The following is a 20,054-nucleotide window of genomic DNA, read 5'->3' as shown; positions in this document are numbered from 1 at the left end:
AGCTGCCTAATACAGTGTGGTGTTCAATCTGGAATAGGTTCCGGGATTTTTCTGCATTTGCGGTTTCCTGATTAACAAAATTCTGGTGTCTGTGTTATTTCTTTTCCGAATTATATTTTGTTATATAATTGAAATATAACAGGTTGTGCGTTAAGTCCAATCAATTAGAATATCCGACCTTGGGTTGTTGATTTAAATTGATTGACACTTGAATATTCGTTTTTGGTACCGCTCAAGTTACTCCTCTTATATTCAATCGGGCTCGCAAATTTCTATTTTCTAATTACGAATTGGACTAACAGTTAGAGATATTAAAACTCTTTGATATACTTTTCTCTAGATTGAGTCTGACTGTCTTGTTGATTCTCTAGAAAGTTTATTGGAGTAAGTCCTTTTAGATTGCCAAACGAATTGTTGGGTGTGGTTGTTAGACCCCCGCAGTTTCAATTGGTATCAGAGCTGGAAAACATATTAAAGACCTTACAAGTCTGTGTTTGTAGCAATCTGTGTTCTGAGGACCTAAGAAGTATCTCACAAGATAACGCATATTGATATGTCTTCCAAAGATTCTGATTACAGCAAAAATCTTGGGTTTGGCTTAAATGATAGCTCCTTAGTAGATTCTTCCAAATCTCGAGGGAAAAACAAGATTTGTGAGCTCGTGTTAGAATATGAAATTGAACTCACCAGATCATTAAAAAAATCTGTTGACCTTCAAGTTTCTAAAATCAAGACTCTTGAAGAAAATAATGATCAGATTATTGATGAATTTGAGAAATCTCTTGAAAGGGAACGTGAACTCTACACCTTCATTGAATCTCTCTCTAACAATATCGAAAAATTGGTTCAAAAAACTACTCTACAGCGTGAAAAGATTAGTATACTTGAAGATACTGTTAGAGAAGACTCAATTAGAGAAAAGCGTTTAGTCAAGGCTCATTCATCAGAAATAAACAGTTATCACTTTGAAAAGGAGAAACTTGTTGCATCTCTTCAATTTGCCCGAGAACAGTGTAACGCCTTGAAAAAAGAAAACTCTGTCTTGATGATTAAGTCATATTCTTCATCTTCCTCTGATACTCACAATGTTTTACCTGGTGTAAAGAAAAATTCCTCCAAGGAACTACCTATTGTGAATCACTTGCAAAATTTGCATGTGGAAGAAAAAGTCTTGGGTCAAGGTAATCATGTCTCAAATCCACGATGTTGTTCCTTCCGTGGGAAAAATAATCACTATGCTCATCATTGTTTTGCCATAAAGAAACAAATCTTTGATCTTCATAATTTGCTTCTTTCTACTGTCAATGGAGTAAATCGACTGACAATGTCTTCAGTAAATTGTTTTCCTACAGAAAACCAGAATTCTTATAAAAATGATCTCTCATCTAGAAATCATCACAGGCTGCATGTTCCCAATTATGGTGTAAGATCTTGTGACACTAATGAACACCTTCCATGTGCTCATTAAAACAAGTCTGGTAAGTCTAGGTCAAGAAAATGGAAATCCTCCAACTTCTCTCTTCTGGAACCGATATCTAGAGGTCCTAGACTCAGTCCTCGGAAAAATCCTTCTAATGGACTATTGAAAGGGTTTATGACAAATTCTTTTGGAATAAGTTATAATCAATGGGAATAAGTTAATACACAGTTGAAACATTCAAAAAACTTATGCAACCCTTCTCCCGTGTTTCGTAGTGAGATTACTTCTCACTCCTTTACCTGACTCTAGGTAACCTCATCATTGAATCTATCTTGAGAGGTACAAGGATGATGATTATGGGAGTCTCAAGATTTGTTGTATATTTCTTTTGTGTTGTTTTTCTTTTGTTAATCAATCTGAGTTGTGCAATCCTGCTATCATGGATCGGGCTCTAATTTTAAGGATTATTGAGCAATATTGACAAACATTGTGTTTTTATCTTATTGGATTCTTTTTAAATCCATTCTTCTCTTGTGAACCATCCGTGAACGTCTGTGTCCTTCTCCTGTGAGTTCATAGGGTTTCCTTAATGAGAAGTGTCTTCTCTTTATACATATATATCTTATATTGTATTAATCCATTCCTTACAAAAAATTACATGGAGAACTCTGCAAAATCTCTAGAGATTGTGCATCTTGATATGAAGGAAGTCACTCAAGGACGTGAGTCGATTCAAGATGCTTGCAAGGAAAGAACACAATTCCTGGATTGGTGAATCTATCAAGAATTTAACTCGTTCTCAGAACGTTTCAAAGGTCGAGTTTGCAAATATCCAATTGCAAATAAACCAACTCTTAGATGGTCTGGACAGAATCCTTGCAAACCAAAATATTCCGATACGAAATCAGAAAAAGCTCATCATGGACTGTGTCAAAGCTAGAAAACTTGCTCGGGTTGTTGACTGGAAAGTGTGTGTTTTAACTCACAAACATGGTGTGTAAGGAACCTCAAGCACGTCAACGCTATTAGACCAGTCGAGAAACGAATTAACCATTAATGACTCGATTAGTTAACGTGGATTTTAATTAATAGGAATTAATCTAACAACGATCTAGATAAGAAACTAGAATCACTAGATAGATCTCGAAAATTTATGTGAATTGGACTACTCGAACGTGTCATTCGGATACCGGATGAAGAAGAAATCACTCGAATCATAAAGAATAGACTTTTGTAGAGAACCGACCTGGCTGCCCTTATCCAAATTTTTTGGGTGTCTCAGTATTCTCGTTGGTCTTATCAACAAAACCAACCGAAGAAGATAAATTCTTCTTATCTTCTCTTTCTTCCTCATTCTTCTTCTTCTTTCTCTTTCCTTTCCCTGTTCCTCTGTTTATGATCGATTCATGAGATGAGAGTGAATCCTATTTGAGGGAATCAGTTATCCAAGATGATTAGATGAAGAAGGTGATGGTACTGATATGATTACCGAATTCAAGACTTCACAAAGAAGGTAAATCGGGGATTAAATTTTAGGGTTTTTAATTGATTGAAATTGTTTTATGAATCTGTTTTAAATGGATAAATTATAGATGGGTTTGTGTTTGATTGTAGTTTAGATGGTTCTACAGGTTTTAATTTCAGTTTCTCATATAATCGAGTATCAGGTTAGGATTTTTAAGGTTTGAGTTGTTGCTGTAAAATCTCAGTTGAAGAATTGAATTGGTTAGAGGTGATTGAAGTTAGGTTATTGATTTAGGGTTCTGCAAGGATGAAATAGAAACTAGGGGTTGGAGTATTTTAGTTGGGAATCAATTGAATGGTACTTCAAGGAAGAAGAATGGTGAATTGGGTTGTTGAAGTTGATATAGAGTTGGGGTTGAGACAAGAAGAAGAAAAACATAATGATTGATCTGAGCTGAAGTTGTTGATGTTAGATATGGAATTATCTAAGTATGAACAAGAGAACAAATCAATGTACTGTGATGGTTGTGGTGTTGTGGTATTATGTTGCGTTGATGTTGTAGTTAACTGAACTAGTGTAGGGAGAATGGGACGAAGAAATGTTGGTTGTACTGTGATGGTTGTGGTGTTGTGGTATTTGTAGTCTTGGCTTGAGGCTGTGAAGGAGATTTGGGAATTGGATTGTGGTTTAGTTGAGAACGTCGGTAATGGTGAACTGATTGAGATAAGTAAAGAAGAATTCAATTTCAATTGCTTGATTGGATCAATTCTGAGACAAAAAAGGTATAACTGGTGGTGAAGTACAACTGCAGAATTAAAGTGGAAGTGAATGGTTGTGCTACTGAGATTGCAGGGAGGGTGCAATTTCCATGGCGGTGTTGTCGAACGAGTAGAGGTGCATGTGTTTTGTTAGGTGCAGCTGAAGAGTGTGTTAGAGTTAGGCAATAGATATACGAGGATAGTCCTGTGGTGTTGAAAGAAGAAGAGTATTGCAGTGATTGACTAGTTTTAGAGTATGAATTGCCATAGATTGAGTTGAGCAGTATTGAGGTGTAGCTGGTTTGAATTTTAAGGATAACTTAAGTTTGATTATGACTCTTAAATGGAGTCTGATGTTATTGTTGCTGCTGTGAGAGTTGATGATGATGTGAGAGTAGTGTATATGGAACAAGAATTGTATGACTGGAGTTGGAGGTGGAAGTAGTAATGATAATGTATTTGAAATGTTGTATGGAGTTGAGTTTGCCCTAGAGAGATAGGCTTGAGTTGCAGTTAAGGGATGTATGAACTTGTGTTTGAAGTGTAATATTGTAATGAGAATTTTAGTTGTAAAATGAATTGATATTGGATTGATTAATAAAGAAGACTTTGTTGTATGAAGTAGAGTTAGGTTGTGGGTTGTAGCCTTGGAAGGTCTTGTGTTGTGTGATGTTGTTGCATCATGATGGTGCAACAGTTCCTGTTGGCCGTGCAAAGGCTTTGGCCTATGCAATGGCCTGTTAGTCAGTCCGGTTAGCTCAGCTGACTCACAGTATCTGAATGAGTTAAATCGGTTTAACTTAGCACAGACTCAGTGGACCTTGACCGAGTTAACCCTTTTACTTGACCATTGACCACTGGCCTTGGACTTTGACTTGCTATGGACTGTTAGTTGACCCCTTTGACCGTCACTGACCGTTTGTTGACCCAGTTGGGCCAGGCCTTGTTTTAATGGATCATTTCAGTGGACTTGGGTTTAAATCTAGTTTTCCTATTTTGATGAATTGGACTACTTGTGGTATGAATTGACCTTTGGTTCCTTCTACAAAGTTTTAGATATTCATAAGACATATCTAATGGACTATAGAACCAATCCAATTGGATTAGTAAACCCTTAGAAGTGCTAAAGGTAGAAGATGAAACGGTGTAGAAAACTATAAATGGGTTTAGAACCAGTAGATAGACTTGTTATGAATCTTGTATGAGCCTTTGGCTAATTTCTTAGAGTGCTTGTGTGTTTAACAGTTACTCTTTATTAACAACGATCGAATCAAAGGATGAACTAGTGGATCGTGTATCTCGAGATAGGCATGGCTTGTCATCGAATCAGGTGGGAACTTTGTAACCTTCTTGTAATCATTAAGCTTTCTTTTATCTGCGAGCATGATGAGTCTTTACTATTTGAGTGCATGATAGCGTATACTGTGATGTTCTATTTCCTGTATCTTGAGTATGGCGTATATGTTGTATCTGTACGTACGGTGTTTCTATGACGCGTTGTGTTTGATATGCATTGTGAGATTTCCCTGCGAGGAGTGTCTGTGTTTCCCCACGGCTCTTAGCTAAGTTAAGTAAGGCGGTAATTCATCCGTTTAAATATTATTATATCTATTTCATTAGTAGGGCGGTAATTCATCCATTATAATATTACTGCTTATTAATATAGTAGGGAGGTAACTCATCCGTTTGAATATCACCTAGTAGGGCGGTAATTCATCCGTTATGATATTATATATACTATTTTATTTTAGGGAAATCACTCGTGTACATATTATACTTGTTTGTCTAACTTTCTGATCTTGATAGTGATATTCTGAATCATGGTTTGTATGGACACTCTGTGTGGATGATGTTATTATTATTGATTAGGGTTACTCTCGCGTCGTCTTCTCCAATGAGTTTGCCGAGGTTAGAGTGACACTTGATTCTTGTTGCATGAATTGTTGAATGCTTAGATTCATTACTCTTCTTTTAAATTTCTGTTCTTAAAACTGTGAATCATGTCAGTGATTACTTGAAAGTTATATGTAATCTTTGGGCACCCTTTGGGACGATGTGCTGACTTGTTCGCACTCCAGTTTCAGTGATCAGAAGGAATGGAGTGTGTGAAGATATGCGTTTTTTCATAGCTTAGTGCTCTACCAAATATAGTGTTGTCGTGTATCTTATTATATGTATTCTTTCTTTATTCTGTAAAACAACATATTTATACATTTATATAACATGAGAGACTTTCAAACATATTGTATCAGAGAGCTTGGGTTTGTTTGTTAGCACTTTATATGAATATGACTCTTAAGATCGATAATCTGGATTTGATGTTTCAATTAGGTTGTAATCCTATAGATAAGCAGGTTTAAGAGTTGGGGTATCACATGGTGTATTTACGGTCAAGAGAATAAAGGAAATCAGTGATACCTTCTATGATGGATTCATTGAAAGGTATTAGGTTCTCAAAGAACTTTGATTTATATATGTCTAGTAAATATTCTAATGAGAATTTATTTCTTGTGTTTTAAGAAGAATAACTATGGTTTGGAATAGCCATTATTGTGAGTACACATAGCTATGTCCAACGTTTTCATCTTCATGTTTTTAGATTTATTTATTTAAATTCTAAGTTTTTGGAAGACGATTTTTGCAATTTTAATCTTTATGATTTTATATATTGCAAATTGTTATGGGATATGTTGTTTATGTCCGTGAACCTGTGACTGTCCCATACTTGTTCAAAAATTATCTCTATTATGTCGGTATGAAAGTATTGATAAAAGATAGAATGAACTTTTGACTAACAAAAGTTACAGCATTTTATGTCATTATTTGATGGAAGAAAGGATAAAACTTTTGTTTACAAGGATTATGTCTATTGTATGTCATTGTGCAAATAGTGATGGAAAATAGAATGAATTCTTGTATATTCCGCAGTATTGGTCGATCTCTGATCCATATTTTTGTGCACATACTGTGTTGCTCCATAAGTTCTCTTATGTCGAGCATAATTGAGTTGATCATTTTTGTGGTTGATTCAATTGAGATTTTTTGATACAAATTCATGTTTTCATGTGATTTGGTTATGTCTAAAGAAATCCTTATTTTCTTGTAAAAGCAAGGTCGCCTTTGTTGTTCTTTCAAGAATGACATTTTTTGGGGGAGAGTTCTTTTTGAACTTCTGCTTAATTGCCAACTCTTTGTGGGGAGTGCGGCTGGGGAATATTATAGGAGTTATCTTGTATCTTTATAAACTCCTTGATTAATGCATTTAGCTTCGGCTTTATGATTGCATCTAAATAAGTTGGTATGCTATTCTCTTTTGGTCATGAAGTATCTCTATGAAAATTTCATGAGGATCCCACCAGTTTTCGTACCTTTGCCAATTTATATTGACAAAAAAGGGGAGAATTAATGTGTAGTTTTATACTACAAATACATATGATTTACGGATCATTATGTAAGGGGGAGTGGTTTTCATGTTGATATGAAGTATTGACTAAGGGGGAGTGATACATATCACCATAGTATTGTTGTCAAAGTTGTGATACAATTGAACTTTGATGTTGTATAATAATACTGTGACAATGTATAATAATGATTGAGAGCATTTTTTTTCTCATTGTTATCGATACAGATCTTCAACAACTATGATGCTTAGTTTAACACGTTTAGAATCATGGAGTACTTGGAAGTGACGAAGTTTTCGAGTCGTGTTCAAGATGCCAAGGAGATCAAGCATTTGGATGAGAAGCTACAATTTTTCATTTATTTTGTAATCCATATGTATTGATATTTTTGTCACTAAAATTGACAAAGGGGGAGATTGTTCGAGCACTGCTCGGTCGAACTCGCATGCGTTGCTATCTCAAGCATGTTTGTCAATGTTAGTGATCAAAACTATAAGTATTGATTTCGAGCCTATTTATAGATGCCTCGGACTAGGATACAAATTGTGTAGTTGAGCTTAGTTTTCACGGCGTTCATCATTTGAAGACGAAGAACTACTAAGGGGAGCTTGTGGAACTTCATCGACAAAAGGTATGTGGAAACTTAAACTCATCCATCACTTGGAAAGTCTATTTCTACTCTATCTCCTATATTGAGACATAAGTCATATTACGATATAGTTTTCTATATACGTATTTGAGATTTCGAGATGAGTTTAACTCGCTTACATATTTCTCGAAATATGTGTTGGGCATGTTTTCGCTTCGACCAAGTTTATCTTATATCATGTGAAAATTTCCGAGTAACATCTTACATGGTTTGTGTGATACAATCATTTGGTGTTGTCTTGGAATGTTTCGTAATGATTATTTAAATAACTTGAAAATTGCTTTGATGCTAATAGTGTGTGGAAACGGCTATTGTCATCCTATAAGAAAGTTCCAATGATTGAAATAAGAGTTTAGAACACTTAACCATTATTGGATATGTCATGTTGTGCACTCTTGCACATATGTAATCCATGTCTAGGAACCATAGTATGCGCACCCGTTTGCGTACCTATTGGTTTGAGAAATCTGAGAACCTAAGTATGCGTACCCGTTTGCGTACTGGCGTATAGGTTCATGTCCGAGAATTTCTGCTGGGATTTGAAGTTCACGTACCCGTTTGTGTACTGGCATAACTCAATCTTAGTCGGGGTATTTCAAGTATGCGTACACGTTTGCATACTTGAAGGTTAAAGTTCTAAAATCGGTTTTAAACATGAACATAAATATTTATATAATAAGGAATGCAATCTTTGCAAACCGTGGCTATAGTGTTCATGATTGATTCAAGTGAATCAAACCTATTTTGCTTCAATTGTGTTCTTGTATAATTCTATGAGAATATAGCAATTGAAAAACTCTTTAACCAGTTTCATTTGAGTCATTTGAACTAGTTATGGTTAAGATGAATAAGGTTGAAATGAGAGTAATCATATGGATAACCTCGGTTAACTATTTGTGAACCAACATGGTGTACACGTTTAGGTACGGTTATATAAACCTAAATGAGGGTACATTTCATTTGTGTGTAACAAACTAAGTTCGATATAACGGTTGAAATATATTAGCTTGGTTGAATCAGGTTTTTCATCTAACGGTGAATATTTAATGCTTTTTTACCAAGATAACTTGGATTGGAAACCCTGATTTGAAAACTATACAAAGGAGAACTCTAGCAACTGGGAAACCTAATACCCACACCTCTTGTGTGTTACTAGTTGCATAACTAGAGTCGATTCTCCTTTAACCTTAGGTTTCTATCGAGACCCTGTAGGTTAACGACTTCATTAGAATTGTGAAGCCAGACCCAACTATTTTCTTTGTAGTTGCGTGTTCTGATATTTCCTGATTCTATCGTATTGAGTACAATTGAAATAATTGACTCGAGATTAATTTCTACGATAGGCAAGATAAAAGTAATCACAAACATCTTCGTCTCATCGTTTGAGATTCCACATATCTTGTTTCGCTAGTCGATTAAGATTACTGTGAGGTGATTGATAATACTAGGTTGTTCTTAGGGAATATAAGTCTGGTTTATCAATTGGTTCATGTTCACCTTGATTTATCAAAAGACGGAACAAAAACTCTTGGGTATTTATGTGGGAGACATATTTATTTAATCTATATACTTTTCTGTGTTAGACAGATTTGTTTATCAAGTCTTTGACTTAGGGTCGTAGCAACTGTTGGTTGTGGGTGAGATCAACTAAGGGAATCACGTGCGTAGTATCTTGTTGGGCTCAAAGACGTAAGGAACACAACTGTACCTTGAATCAGTGCGAGATTGATTAGGGTTCAACTACAGTCCAGTCCGAAGTTAATTGGTAGTAGGCTAGAGTCTGTAGCGGCTTAATACAGTGTGGTGTTCAGTCTGGACTAGGTCCCAGGGTTTTTCTGCATTTGCGGTTTCCTCGTTAACAAAATTCTGGTGTCTGTGTTATTTATTTTCCGAATTATACTTTGTTATATAATTGAAATATCACAGGTTGTGCGTTAAGTCCAATCAATTAGAATATCCTACCCTGGGTTGTTGATTTAAATTGATTGACACTTAAGCATTGGTCTTTGGTACCGTTGAATTTACTCCTCTTATATTCAATCGGGCTCGCAGATTTCTATTTGCTGATTGCGGATTGAATTAAGAGTTAGAGATATTAAAACTCTTTGATATACTTTTCTCTAAATTGAGTCTGACTGTCTAGTTGATTCTCTATAAAGTGTATTGGAGTAAGTCCTCTTAGATTGTCAAACGAATTGTTGGGTGTGGTTGTTAGACCCCCGCATTTTCAGTAGTTAGCTTCACCTATGCAGCCAACTTTAACAAATTGACTCCGCTTATAATCTAGAAGCAACTTTAGCAAATTAACTCCACGTGTTGAAGGTGGTGGTGGTGGTGGCGGTGGTGTCGGCGGTTCCTTGGTGATGGAAACGACAGTGGAGATGGTGGCGGTAGTTCTGGTGGAGGTGGAGATAATGGTGCTGGAGGTTGTAAAGGCGCCAATGGCTGGAAGAGGAGGGATGGAAGCGGTGGTGGCGGTTGCTATTAATGGAGGCGGTAGTGATAGCTGTTGTTGGTTGGAAGCGATGGTGATGGTTTTGGGGTGTGGGAGGAGGTGGTGGTTAGTGGGAAAGAGAGTTTGTATATGACAGAGAAGCATTATGCAGGAAAGGGCAATTTAGTTATCACTTAATAGGGGATATGGTTTTCCCGGTTGGAGAGGAGCCTAACTCTCAAGTAGGAAGTCAGCGGATCGAGTCTCTGCTCAAGAGTTTGGAAATTTCATGAAATAATCCTCTTATATATGAATACTTATATGGGTTATGGAGGGTTGGATACGGCAGTGGGCCAGTTCGATTGGTTGGGCTCAGGTAGGGGCCTGGGCTCGGCTTTCGTGTATCAAGAAAAAAGGGGGACGGGGGAGGGGGTAGAGTTTCCAAAAGATGAGAGGTATATTTGGGTTTTTTTATTTATTATACCGCATAGATAGGACCACCCCTGAGAAGATATAGCAAGCTGGACTAGCCCCACTGCTAATCCAAACGCCACTCCAACAACAAGATACGATCTCAGTTCTATCCATAAAGGAAATTTATGAAAATGGGGATACAACCTTCCCTAGTGCGAATCGATCCCCCTACCTTCCACCCGCACCATGGAATAAAGGAATTTCCTTCATCACTAAGAGTATATTTTAAATTTGATAAGAGTATATTTTAGGGGGTAATTTTGATAGGTATCGACATAATTCTCCCGTCCAAAATCTACTTGTGTGCCTAATATTATTGCGACTCGGAATTGCTCTGGATTTTGCAACACAAAGTCAGCATTATAACCCAAAATATGTTATGTTACACCAGCATTACATTGTAAACCAGAATCTAGCTTGTGAGACAAAATATACCTCGTGGCTAAAGTTTATCTTATAATCCAAAAAAAAAAATGATGGGCCAAATTTTATCTTGTGGCTCAAAATATATCTGGTGATCTAAATTTAGCCCTTAATTCAGTATCTTTCATGTGAAGGAAAACTTGACGCCTTAACAAAAATCTTGCTAGTTGCCTTATTCGTACATCGTAATTCAAACTTGCTACTATAACCCGAATATTCTAGGATAATACAAGATATATGTACTGATCCAAAATGAGCGTTGTGGTGAAAAATTTGCCTCGTAGCCCGAACTTTGCCCTGCCATTTCAATTTTTTATCGTGTCGAACCCAAATCTCTATGCTGACCTACAATTTGCTTCATGATCTTAAACCCGCAGTGATCCGAATTTTTTTTTATAATTTCAAGCTGCATTGTAACTTACAATACGTCTTATGATATGAAATTTTTCATATTATCCGAATTAAATCTTTTACACTTGTGATTTGCAAAGAAGGATTAATTAATTAGGGATCGTGAAAGTTCAGAAAACTTGTTGTTCAAGAACAGTTGAAAGTCTCGACAAGAATATAAACTTTGAGAAACTCTCGGTGAATTTCATCAAGAATTGTGAAGTTTTGTATCTTGTAAAGGCAAAAAATACTCATCAAATAATAAAAATATTTTTGATTAATCTTGTTAACCTAAAAATAAACTGACGTTAATTGATCACAAAAACATGAAAATTTATGAATTATCTTAAAGAAAATCAACCAAGAATCGTTCGATGCTCATGTCCTCGTAGACTGATTCTGGGCTGATGTTCTTCATTCAAGAAGAACATCGAAAATCGGTGGGTATTACTTACTAAATGGACCATAAATCGGGGATTGTATATATACATGAATTTTTTTTATTATTTTTGAAAATCTAAATTTCGGTGGAATCATGTAAGATCATCTAACAAGAGTCTGACAGACACATATGTAGTGATTCTGGTTTGTGCTTTTCATTCACTAAAATACAAAGAATCGATGGATTGGGTGCTCATATATGCCGATTGTGTTATAAATGAAGAATACTCAACCAAATTATATATAAAACAACTGAATAGTTAATACACATAACATAGAAATGTGTTTATGTCCGGCCATATTATTAACAAAACGACCAGATATTTTTGGACCGACTCTATAATCAATGGATTAGGGAATCCACATGGACCGATTCGAGTGGGAAAAAATCAATAGAAGATTTTTACATTTTCACTAACCAAAAATTAGTTTATGTGAATGTGTACATCGACCGATTGTGGTTTGTATTATTTAACCACGAATAACACAAAACCAGAATTAGTGGATGTGGACACTCACGTAAACCGATTATGGTTTGTGTTCTTCAACCACGAAAAACACCAATATAAATCGGTCGACGTGTATATGATCATCGAGCGATTATGATGGAATCAACCAATATGGAATACATATCAACCAACTTTGGGTACACATGGAAAACCTAGATTTCTAAATTTTTTGGTGGTTAAATCAGTCAAATACTTAATTATGAGAAATAGGTTAATGAAACTACATCGCCATAACGCTGCATCGACGATTTTTAATTTAAGAAAAAAAAATAAAATCATACAATAGAATGAACAAAATTTGATAGCTTTTGTTAGTTTTAGGTTTTTTTAATTGTTTAGAGAAATAATTTTAGTAAGGCTATTTTTAAATATACCTCAATGTTATATATAGATATCATGTTTCGAATTTGACATTAATGGTGAGGGCATCTTAGTACTTTTACCTAGTTTAAACATCCTGTATGATTCTTTATTAGATGGATAAAAAAATCATTAAGCCTCAAATAACATATGCCCCAAACTAGCCAGGAAAAAAATCCATTAATCATACATTTTGAAGACACTTCTTTCAAACACCTTTTATTAAAAACTCTCTCAGAATCTTTCATAAACTCAAAGTCGTAAATTTAAGAAAGTTGTTATAGGGGATGATGATTCCATTGGGGGGACTTACCCATGATAATAATGTCCACCAAATTGGTTAGGGGTGTCATAATGTCACGTTAAAGGTCTAGAACTACCCTTCCATCTTTAAAAGGACTTAATTACCCTCAAATCATCCCTTGAAAAGATTAAATCAACCTACAGTGAATTTAAACCTAGTCAATAGAAAAAACTAAAACTAAAACTAAAAATCAGTATTCTTCTCCTTCGGTCTTAACCGTTCTTCTCCGTTAATTTTCTTTTTCAAACCTTTAAACCATTAGATAGATTAACCAGCACGACTTATGTAAGGTAGGAGCTATTTTTTTGTATTCGAATTAGGTTAGATGCATTCAAATTTCAGTTAAATTAGGGTTCCAGTTGGGGTTACGGTTGGTTATTCTTCAATTACCAACCATAAACTCGATTTATGAAGGTGTTAAGGTTGATGATTGAAGAACTACTAACTATAAATCCTAAAAAACTATTTGAAATATTCAGTTATGGTTCATTTTGTAACCGTAAAAATGTGTACGGTTGGTATCGATTTTAACAATACCAACCGTAAAAATTCCTGAGTGAAAATAATTCAAGTTTTGAGTTTGATTACGGCTGATTTTGACTTAAGAGTTATCAACCGTTAATAGTTACGGTGAACAGTATCCACCAAACACGAACCGTATTTTATTAAGGGTTCATTTCGTAAGATAATAATCCAACCGTAACTAAGGTGTTACGGATGGAACAAAGAAAACAAGACCATCAACCGTAACTAAATTACAGTTCATTTTGTGAAGACTAATACCAAACATAACTGGTTTTGCGATTGGATTTTACCCAAATTTAATTAGTTACGGCTTACGGGTGGTAGTTCATCAATTATGAACAGTAACTCTCCCTTACAGTTGGTTACGTGAAAAATTCTCATTGTAAGTCTCTCTGAAAATCTAAAAATTTTGATCTTTTTATTTACTTTAGATAATACCGAGCTACAAAATGCTAATTGGAGCTAAGTTAGAGGTAGACATGGTCATATAAGGATTCACCCATCTCAAATTTGTCACTGGAATCACTCATTTTGATTGAGTGAATCAAAACATAGTGTTTCAAAAAATCACAAATTTTTTTCTTTTTTTTCCTCTGCACTTTTTTCCCTCTAAAAGAAGAAAACTCAATTAATCTGATTTAGTTTTTCATAAATATAGAATAGAAACTAATTAATCATCATTAACTAATTTCATTTAGATTATCAACACTAATTAAATGACGGTAATTTATCCATTATGAAAAATATCTAAATGTGAGGTCTTTGAAATTACTATTGAATGACTTTTTTGTCTTGTAGTCCCTCCAATGGAATTATCAGTCCCTATAATAGGATTCAAATTTAAAGTTTTCAAACCTTGAAAAAAATTTAAATCCAATAACAAGAGATCTCATACCCCTCTAGGAATCTCTATAAAATAGAACCTACTGGCAAGAGATCTCACATCTCTCTAGGAATCTCTGTAGAACCTACAAATAAATGGGTAAAGACAATCCTGCATGCTCTAGTTGCTTATCTCACACCCCACAAACTATCCTACTATTTTGTGCCCAACAATCCTACTTTGGATATAGAGAAGAAAATCCATGAAGTTCTACATTTTAGTAAATTAAGAAATGAGAATTTTTCTTCATAGTCGGTCATGCCGTTCTCAGCACCGCCTTTTTTTTTTCTTTTAACCAGACCGTATTTTTTGGTATATTCAACAACAGGGCACTCCAGGGTACTCGGATTAGATTTCGACTAAAGGCAGGGACGTATTCAGATTTCGATCACAAGACACACAACATCAATAAGACAATAACGGCTCTAGGGTCTCCATAAATGCCATATTCATGATTCCGCAAATCACCAAATGTTTTCACCAAAAACTGCTAAAAAATTGGAGTCGTCGAACATGAGGAGAACAAGAGGCATGAGGAAAGATAAATGAATGTACACCAGTAAGTGTTATATCGTAACGTAAGGTAAACTGTTTTAAGTACGTGTTTTTAGGTCTCCCTTACACCCACAAGGGGAGACCAAATGACTAAGAATCAGAAATATTCATCACAAAGAAGAAAGATGGCCAACACAATACACGTCGTAAAACTTCATCATTAACCAAAAGAATTAACACAGATATAAATGAACATTATGCAATCCCTGGCAAAATATCACTTCCGGAAGATTCTTTACGTATGTTCAACTTATTGAGTCCTCTCACTCAGAATCTTCTCATTTTGAGCTGCTGCAATGCTTTATCAATCAGAAACGAATGTAAACCATCCACCTCTCATGCATCTTTTTACTAATAAGCTCCTCAAAATATATGCTCTGTCAACTTCTCACTTGCTGTAATAAACATTGTCCGGAAGCCAAAGAAGTTTTCGGCTTTGGACTGGTGGACCAAGACCGGGAATATCTCGAATGTCTTTGTTATTTGGATGCACAATCTGACAACGGAAAGCCAGAATCAAATTAGGTGTATACGCAAATTATAGACAGAAGTACAACTTCTAAACTATCAGGGAGGGAGGGTTAAACAAAAGCCCGGTGATGAAACAGGAACATCTAACCAACCTTGACAATGATAATGGCTATGACTCCAATAACAATTAGAAAAAGGAAGGCCATAATACATTTATCAGTTGCAACCTGAAATAATAATTTTAACATGTAACAAAAAATGAGTCAATGAGGAACCAAGAATAAAAAAAGACAATAAAGAGGAGAAAGTTTAGAGATTGACCTGCCTACCGATTTCCTTGACCAGTTGTGAAGCCTTCTTGATTGAGAAATGAATCGAGTCTAACTCATTAACGATCCTACTCATTTGCTCTGTCTGAAATTAGAACATATATATATTACAGATCCGCACCTTCAGCACAAAAATTGAAAAAGGGAAATTGAATTGAACCATATCACATGGGAAACCATAACAGGACTCCGTTTGATTTGTGAAACCACCTTACCTGGGCCTTTAGAGCTGCTGCAGTTTCAGCTCCAACATTAACTGTGTCTTCAACAACCTAAACCCAACAGTAAGAAAGCATGAATATGTGTAAATCTACATGTTCATAGATACTAGAAGCAACTCAGGTCCATTATCATGATATGGTGGCAAAATTGATTCTTGTGAGTAAAATCAAGGTTCAAATCGTTCTTCAAGCAAGAATAATCATCTTTCTTCAAGCTTTAATAGAGTAATATGGTTTTGAATATGAGACTCGTGTTTGTAATATGGGGATAGGAGTCTGCCACAGTGGAGTTTTGATGTAACTCCAGAAAAAAAACATCTGGGCCATATACGAGTTTCTTCTTAGAAAACAAACAAACAATAATCAGTGTTTTTGCATGGAAAGAAACTTACTTTCTTTGACCTCTCAATTGCTTGATCAGTATCATCCATCATCCGGTTACCACTGTCAATCAGCTGCTGATTGCTCATATCTGCAAAAGTTCATAAATTTCAGAAACTCCAATCTGCGCTATTAAACTCTTAAACTGGAATCAACCCCAAGATAAATGATCATATTTTCAATAAAATGTATAATCAAAATTCAATCTCTATGATGGTCCATGCTCTATGACTTCTAAGCTAGAGGCTAGTGAAACATACACCATATAAATAAGGTATAGATGGATTCCATGAAACTCCATTTGATAAATAAAATATTAGTACAATTTCATTAGCAACATAAATTAAAAATATCGCATATATGCTTACTTGAGGCCAACAAAACATTCTCCTCGCCATATCCTTCTCCACCACCAGGCCCATCAAAAAGATCAACTCGCTTATTGTCAAGAGTGCTTGCATATCTGCCATCCACAACGATACAAAAAAACTTGGAGATTACGAATCAAAGCATTAAGCATAATATATATACTAGAAAGTAAAACAATGAAATATGGACCCGGTATGGATTATGTTTTAATACAAATATGCTATAATCAATACTATGCTAAGCAAGAGACATTATTTTAACACTTCGATTATAGGTTTAGTGGATAACTACCAAAGTTGTGACTTGAATAGATGTAAATGACAAGAACTGCCTAGCAAAATAGAGTCATCCTAGTTTAGAATTCATACTACCTTCTCAAGTATTATACAAAACAATTGAACGATGAGCACCTATGTTTCACTTCATTACTATTGACACTAACGACAAGGTTTTATAATGTTTGTTTCATGTCTCTCATCGAGCAAGAATGGCAAAAGAACCCAGGCATTGTTTGGGAAAGAGGTTTGAAAGTGAAATAGAACATTTGATTCATGCCGGCTACGAGTTTCACCATGGATGTGCGGCAAGTGCAACAAAAAGTTGTGAACAAATGGCGATTACTGAGTGTGTTCTAATGGTTTTGCCATAATAAAATAGACCTAAGTTTGTACATTTATTTAGTGGATTCAACAGGTGACTTCTCTTAGGGAGGTACATTAAGAAAACGTGGGACAGTATAGAAATTTTTGGCTCTGAATATATACAGCTCCAAACCAACTTCGAGAACTCAGCCATCATCTAATACCAGGGAGATTTTGAAAGACCAGTAACACCTCACAGTTCTTAAATTGAAATTTCTTCATCTAACAGTAAGAAAGTCATAGCGATTTTTGTCCTTGATTATTTATAATGAATTTAGCAATTTCATATCTAGTAAAAGCCAAATGGAATAAAATCCAAGTACAGCAGTCATATAAGTGAAATTAAAGCTCAAAATTATGGAAAAAACTATTACTTTCTCGTATATTTTTAAAAGCTAAAAGTAGTAGATAACTTACTGCTTTTTGAGAGCGACATAGGAGTTTAACTCTTTAATCTGAAAAAAGAAATGACCATAGAAGTTCAGTTACATGAATTGAATGAGCTTATAACAGCATTTACAAAAGCAATGGCTTTTACATTAGGGATATAATAATTAAAGAGTACAAGAGCACACCATTGACTGTTTTTTCTCTGTAAGCAATTTGTTCTCGTCTGGACCATAGCTGTGCTCACCATCCTTCACTTCCCGGTCGAACTCTTTAATCAGCCTAGAGAAACAAAAACACTTAAGAAATTGTGTCTCTACCCACTGTTTTATATCTATGATTGCTTCTTTTAATCATTGTTCTGAGTAAATAATACATTGGTACCAGAGGATCCCGGCAAATGGTTGACTAAATCTTCTTAAGTTCTTACATGTTATAAAAACAAACCACTAACACAACTATATCATATAGGTTCGCTAAACAGTTTGAAATTCTATAGAAACCAATAAAAACCTATCTCTTTATTCCAACTTCTTTGATAGAGATGAACAAATTCTATGTTTCGTCTTCCATTAATCATGTTTCTAAGTACCATTCCATATCATTCCTTCGAATTAAGCATGAATACCTTAACACCATTTATGACAATTAGGAAAACAATGTACCTCTTACACTCCCTCATTTTGCCTGTAAGCTCCTCCAGTTGTCGACTCTGCCTACTCGAGTCTTTGATTTTCTCCAGCTTTTGGAACCCATTTCTGTACAAAAACATTCAGAAGGTAAACACACAAGAATTTCAGTAATCCTTCTATATAATGTATGAATGTAAGAAAGCAATAAGTCTCACATAATTCCAAATAGAATATGAAGCGAATATTCAAAATGTTGAAAGATTCAAAACAAAGCAAAAAAAACTTACGATAGTGCTCTGAAAATATCACTAATCTGCCCGTCTATCTCCGCTAACTCGTCGCTAATGGAGGATAGATCCATCTCAAGAATTTCCTTATATAACCACAGCTACAAATTTTATACAAACAACAATTTATTCACACATCGGGAACAGAATCCTCAAAATTCCAGCTCCGGAAACCCTAATTATCCCAAATCCTAAGTGTACATGAACCACAAATCCTTGTACTTACACAAAAGCGAATCAGAATCTAGTTTTCTTCTCCGATCCACATCAATTAGATCTCAAAAAGAATGTGCAACAAAATCTGATGCCAATCACCGAAACGTAACGATTTCAAAAAAACATATGAAAATCGTTGTTAAAAAGTGACTGATAGAAATCAGTTTAACGTTAATCGAACAAAAATGTTTTTGAGATCCGATGAGACCAAAGTTTTAAGGAGCTTTGTAGTTTGTTGTTTGGTTTTTTTTTAAGATTGGATGATAATATGGTTCGTGTAATTTATGGACAAGCTATTCTTTCAATTATTTGTTTTTGCTGTGTTTTTTTATTTGGATTTTCTCTCTCTACAAGGTTTAAATATGTCCCGCTACATCAGGCGTTTAAACAGCTGTTTTTTTTAAGTCCACGCGTATCACAGTCATACAGTAGAACCAGATGTGTGTTAATATCATGGTACTGCATTTACTAACCGTTGGATGTCTAAATTGAAAATTACAGGCTTGGTATTGGTATTGGTTAAAAAAACGGCTCAACCGTCCAGTTTCCAAACGAACCGTGTTTATGTGAAATTGGACAAGCTTAAAACCGTTCACACATGAATAGGGCCCGCCCCTCTGGGATTAGCGGGGCCTAGTCTGTGGGGCCTACCATGTTTCTTAAGTTGTTTAAAAAGGTTGCTCCTTAGGAATTTTCGATTAGCGAATGACTCATCCGATTACTATTTGTGATAAAAAAATATGACAGGAAAAGACAATTTTATTGAAGAAATCAATGTGTTACAAAGAAGTGACATAAAGTATAAGTAGAGAAGAAAAACCTAAAAACTAGTTGTAAAGAATAGCATCCCAATTATAAATAATAGAAGTCAAAGAAATCCCTACTATTTTCAATAATAATAGAACACATCATTTTCAATACACCATTTGTATAAAGAACATTTCGCAACAATGATAAGTCGTTTGAAATTCCTTGACTTGTTGTTAAAACATCTATTATTTTTTTCTTTCCAAGTGTTCCACGAGATAGCAAAAGGAATAAGACTCTGCAAATTCTTAGTTCTCCTACTACTCTTCTTTGAACCCCACTCCGCAAAGCATATCTTACTGTTGATGGGTGAAAACGATTC

At 35.1% G+C, this 20,054-nt stretch overlaps 1 protein-coding gene across 2 annotated transcripts; it reads right to left on the bottom strand.

Annotated features, from left to right (window-relative positions):
• Nucleotides 1-14,968: 14,968 nt before the first annotated feature.
• Nucleotides 14,969-19,253, bottom strand: LOC113302610 (novel plant SNARE 11-like). Of its 2 annotated transcripts, XM_026551554.1 has the most exons (11): nucleotides 18,936-19,253; nucleotides 18,710-18,810; nucleotides 18,456-18,548; nucleotides 17,979-18,072; nucleotides 17,821-17,858; nucleotides 16,762-16,856; nucleotides 16,405-16,484; nucleotides 16,007-16,063; nucleotides 15,784-15,876; nucleotides 15,615-15,689; nucleotides 14,969-15,487 (listed from the first exon to the last, which is right to left on the bottom strand). In XM_026551554.1, exons 2-11 carry the CDS (start codon nucleotides 18,781-18,783, stop codon nucleotides 15,380-15,382), a joined length of 807 nt encoding a protein of 268 aa, XP_026407339.1. In that variant the 5' UTR covers nucleotides 18,784-18,810; nucleotides 18,936-19,253; the 3' UTR covers nucleotides 14,969-15,379. The 2 variants fall into 2 exon arrangements, with proteins under 2 accessions (XP_026407339.1, XP_026407338.1); XM_026551553.1 differs by having other exon boundaries at nucleotides 18,710-19,253.
• Between the last annotated feature and the right edge of the window lie 801 nt (nucleotides 19,254-20,054).

This window comes from Papaver somniferum, chromosome 8, assembly GCF_003573695.1.
Source record: "Papaver somniferum cultivar HN1 chromosome 8, ASM357369v1, whole genome shotgun sequence".
In the NCBI taxonomy this organism is placed as follows: domain Eukaryota; kingdom Viridiplantae; phylum Streptophyta; class Magnoliopsida; order Ranunculales; family Papaveraceae; genus Papaver; species Papaver somniferum.
This window is presented reverse-complemented; position numbering and strand designations above follow the sequence as displayed.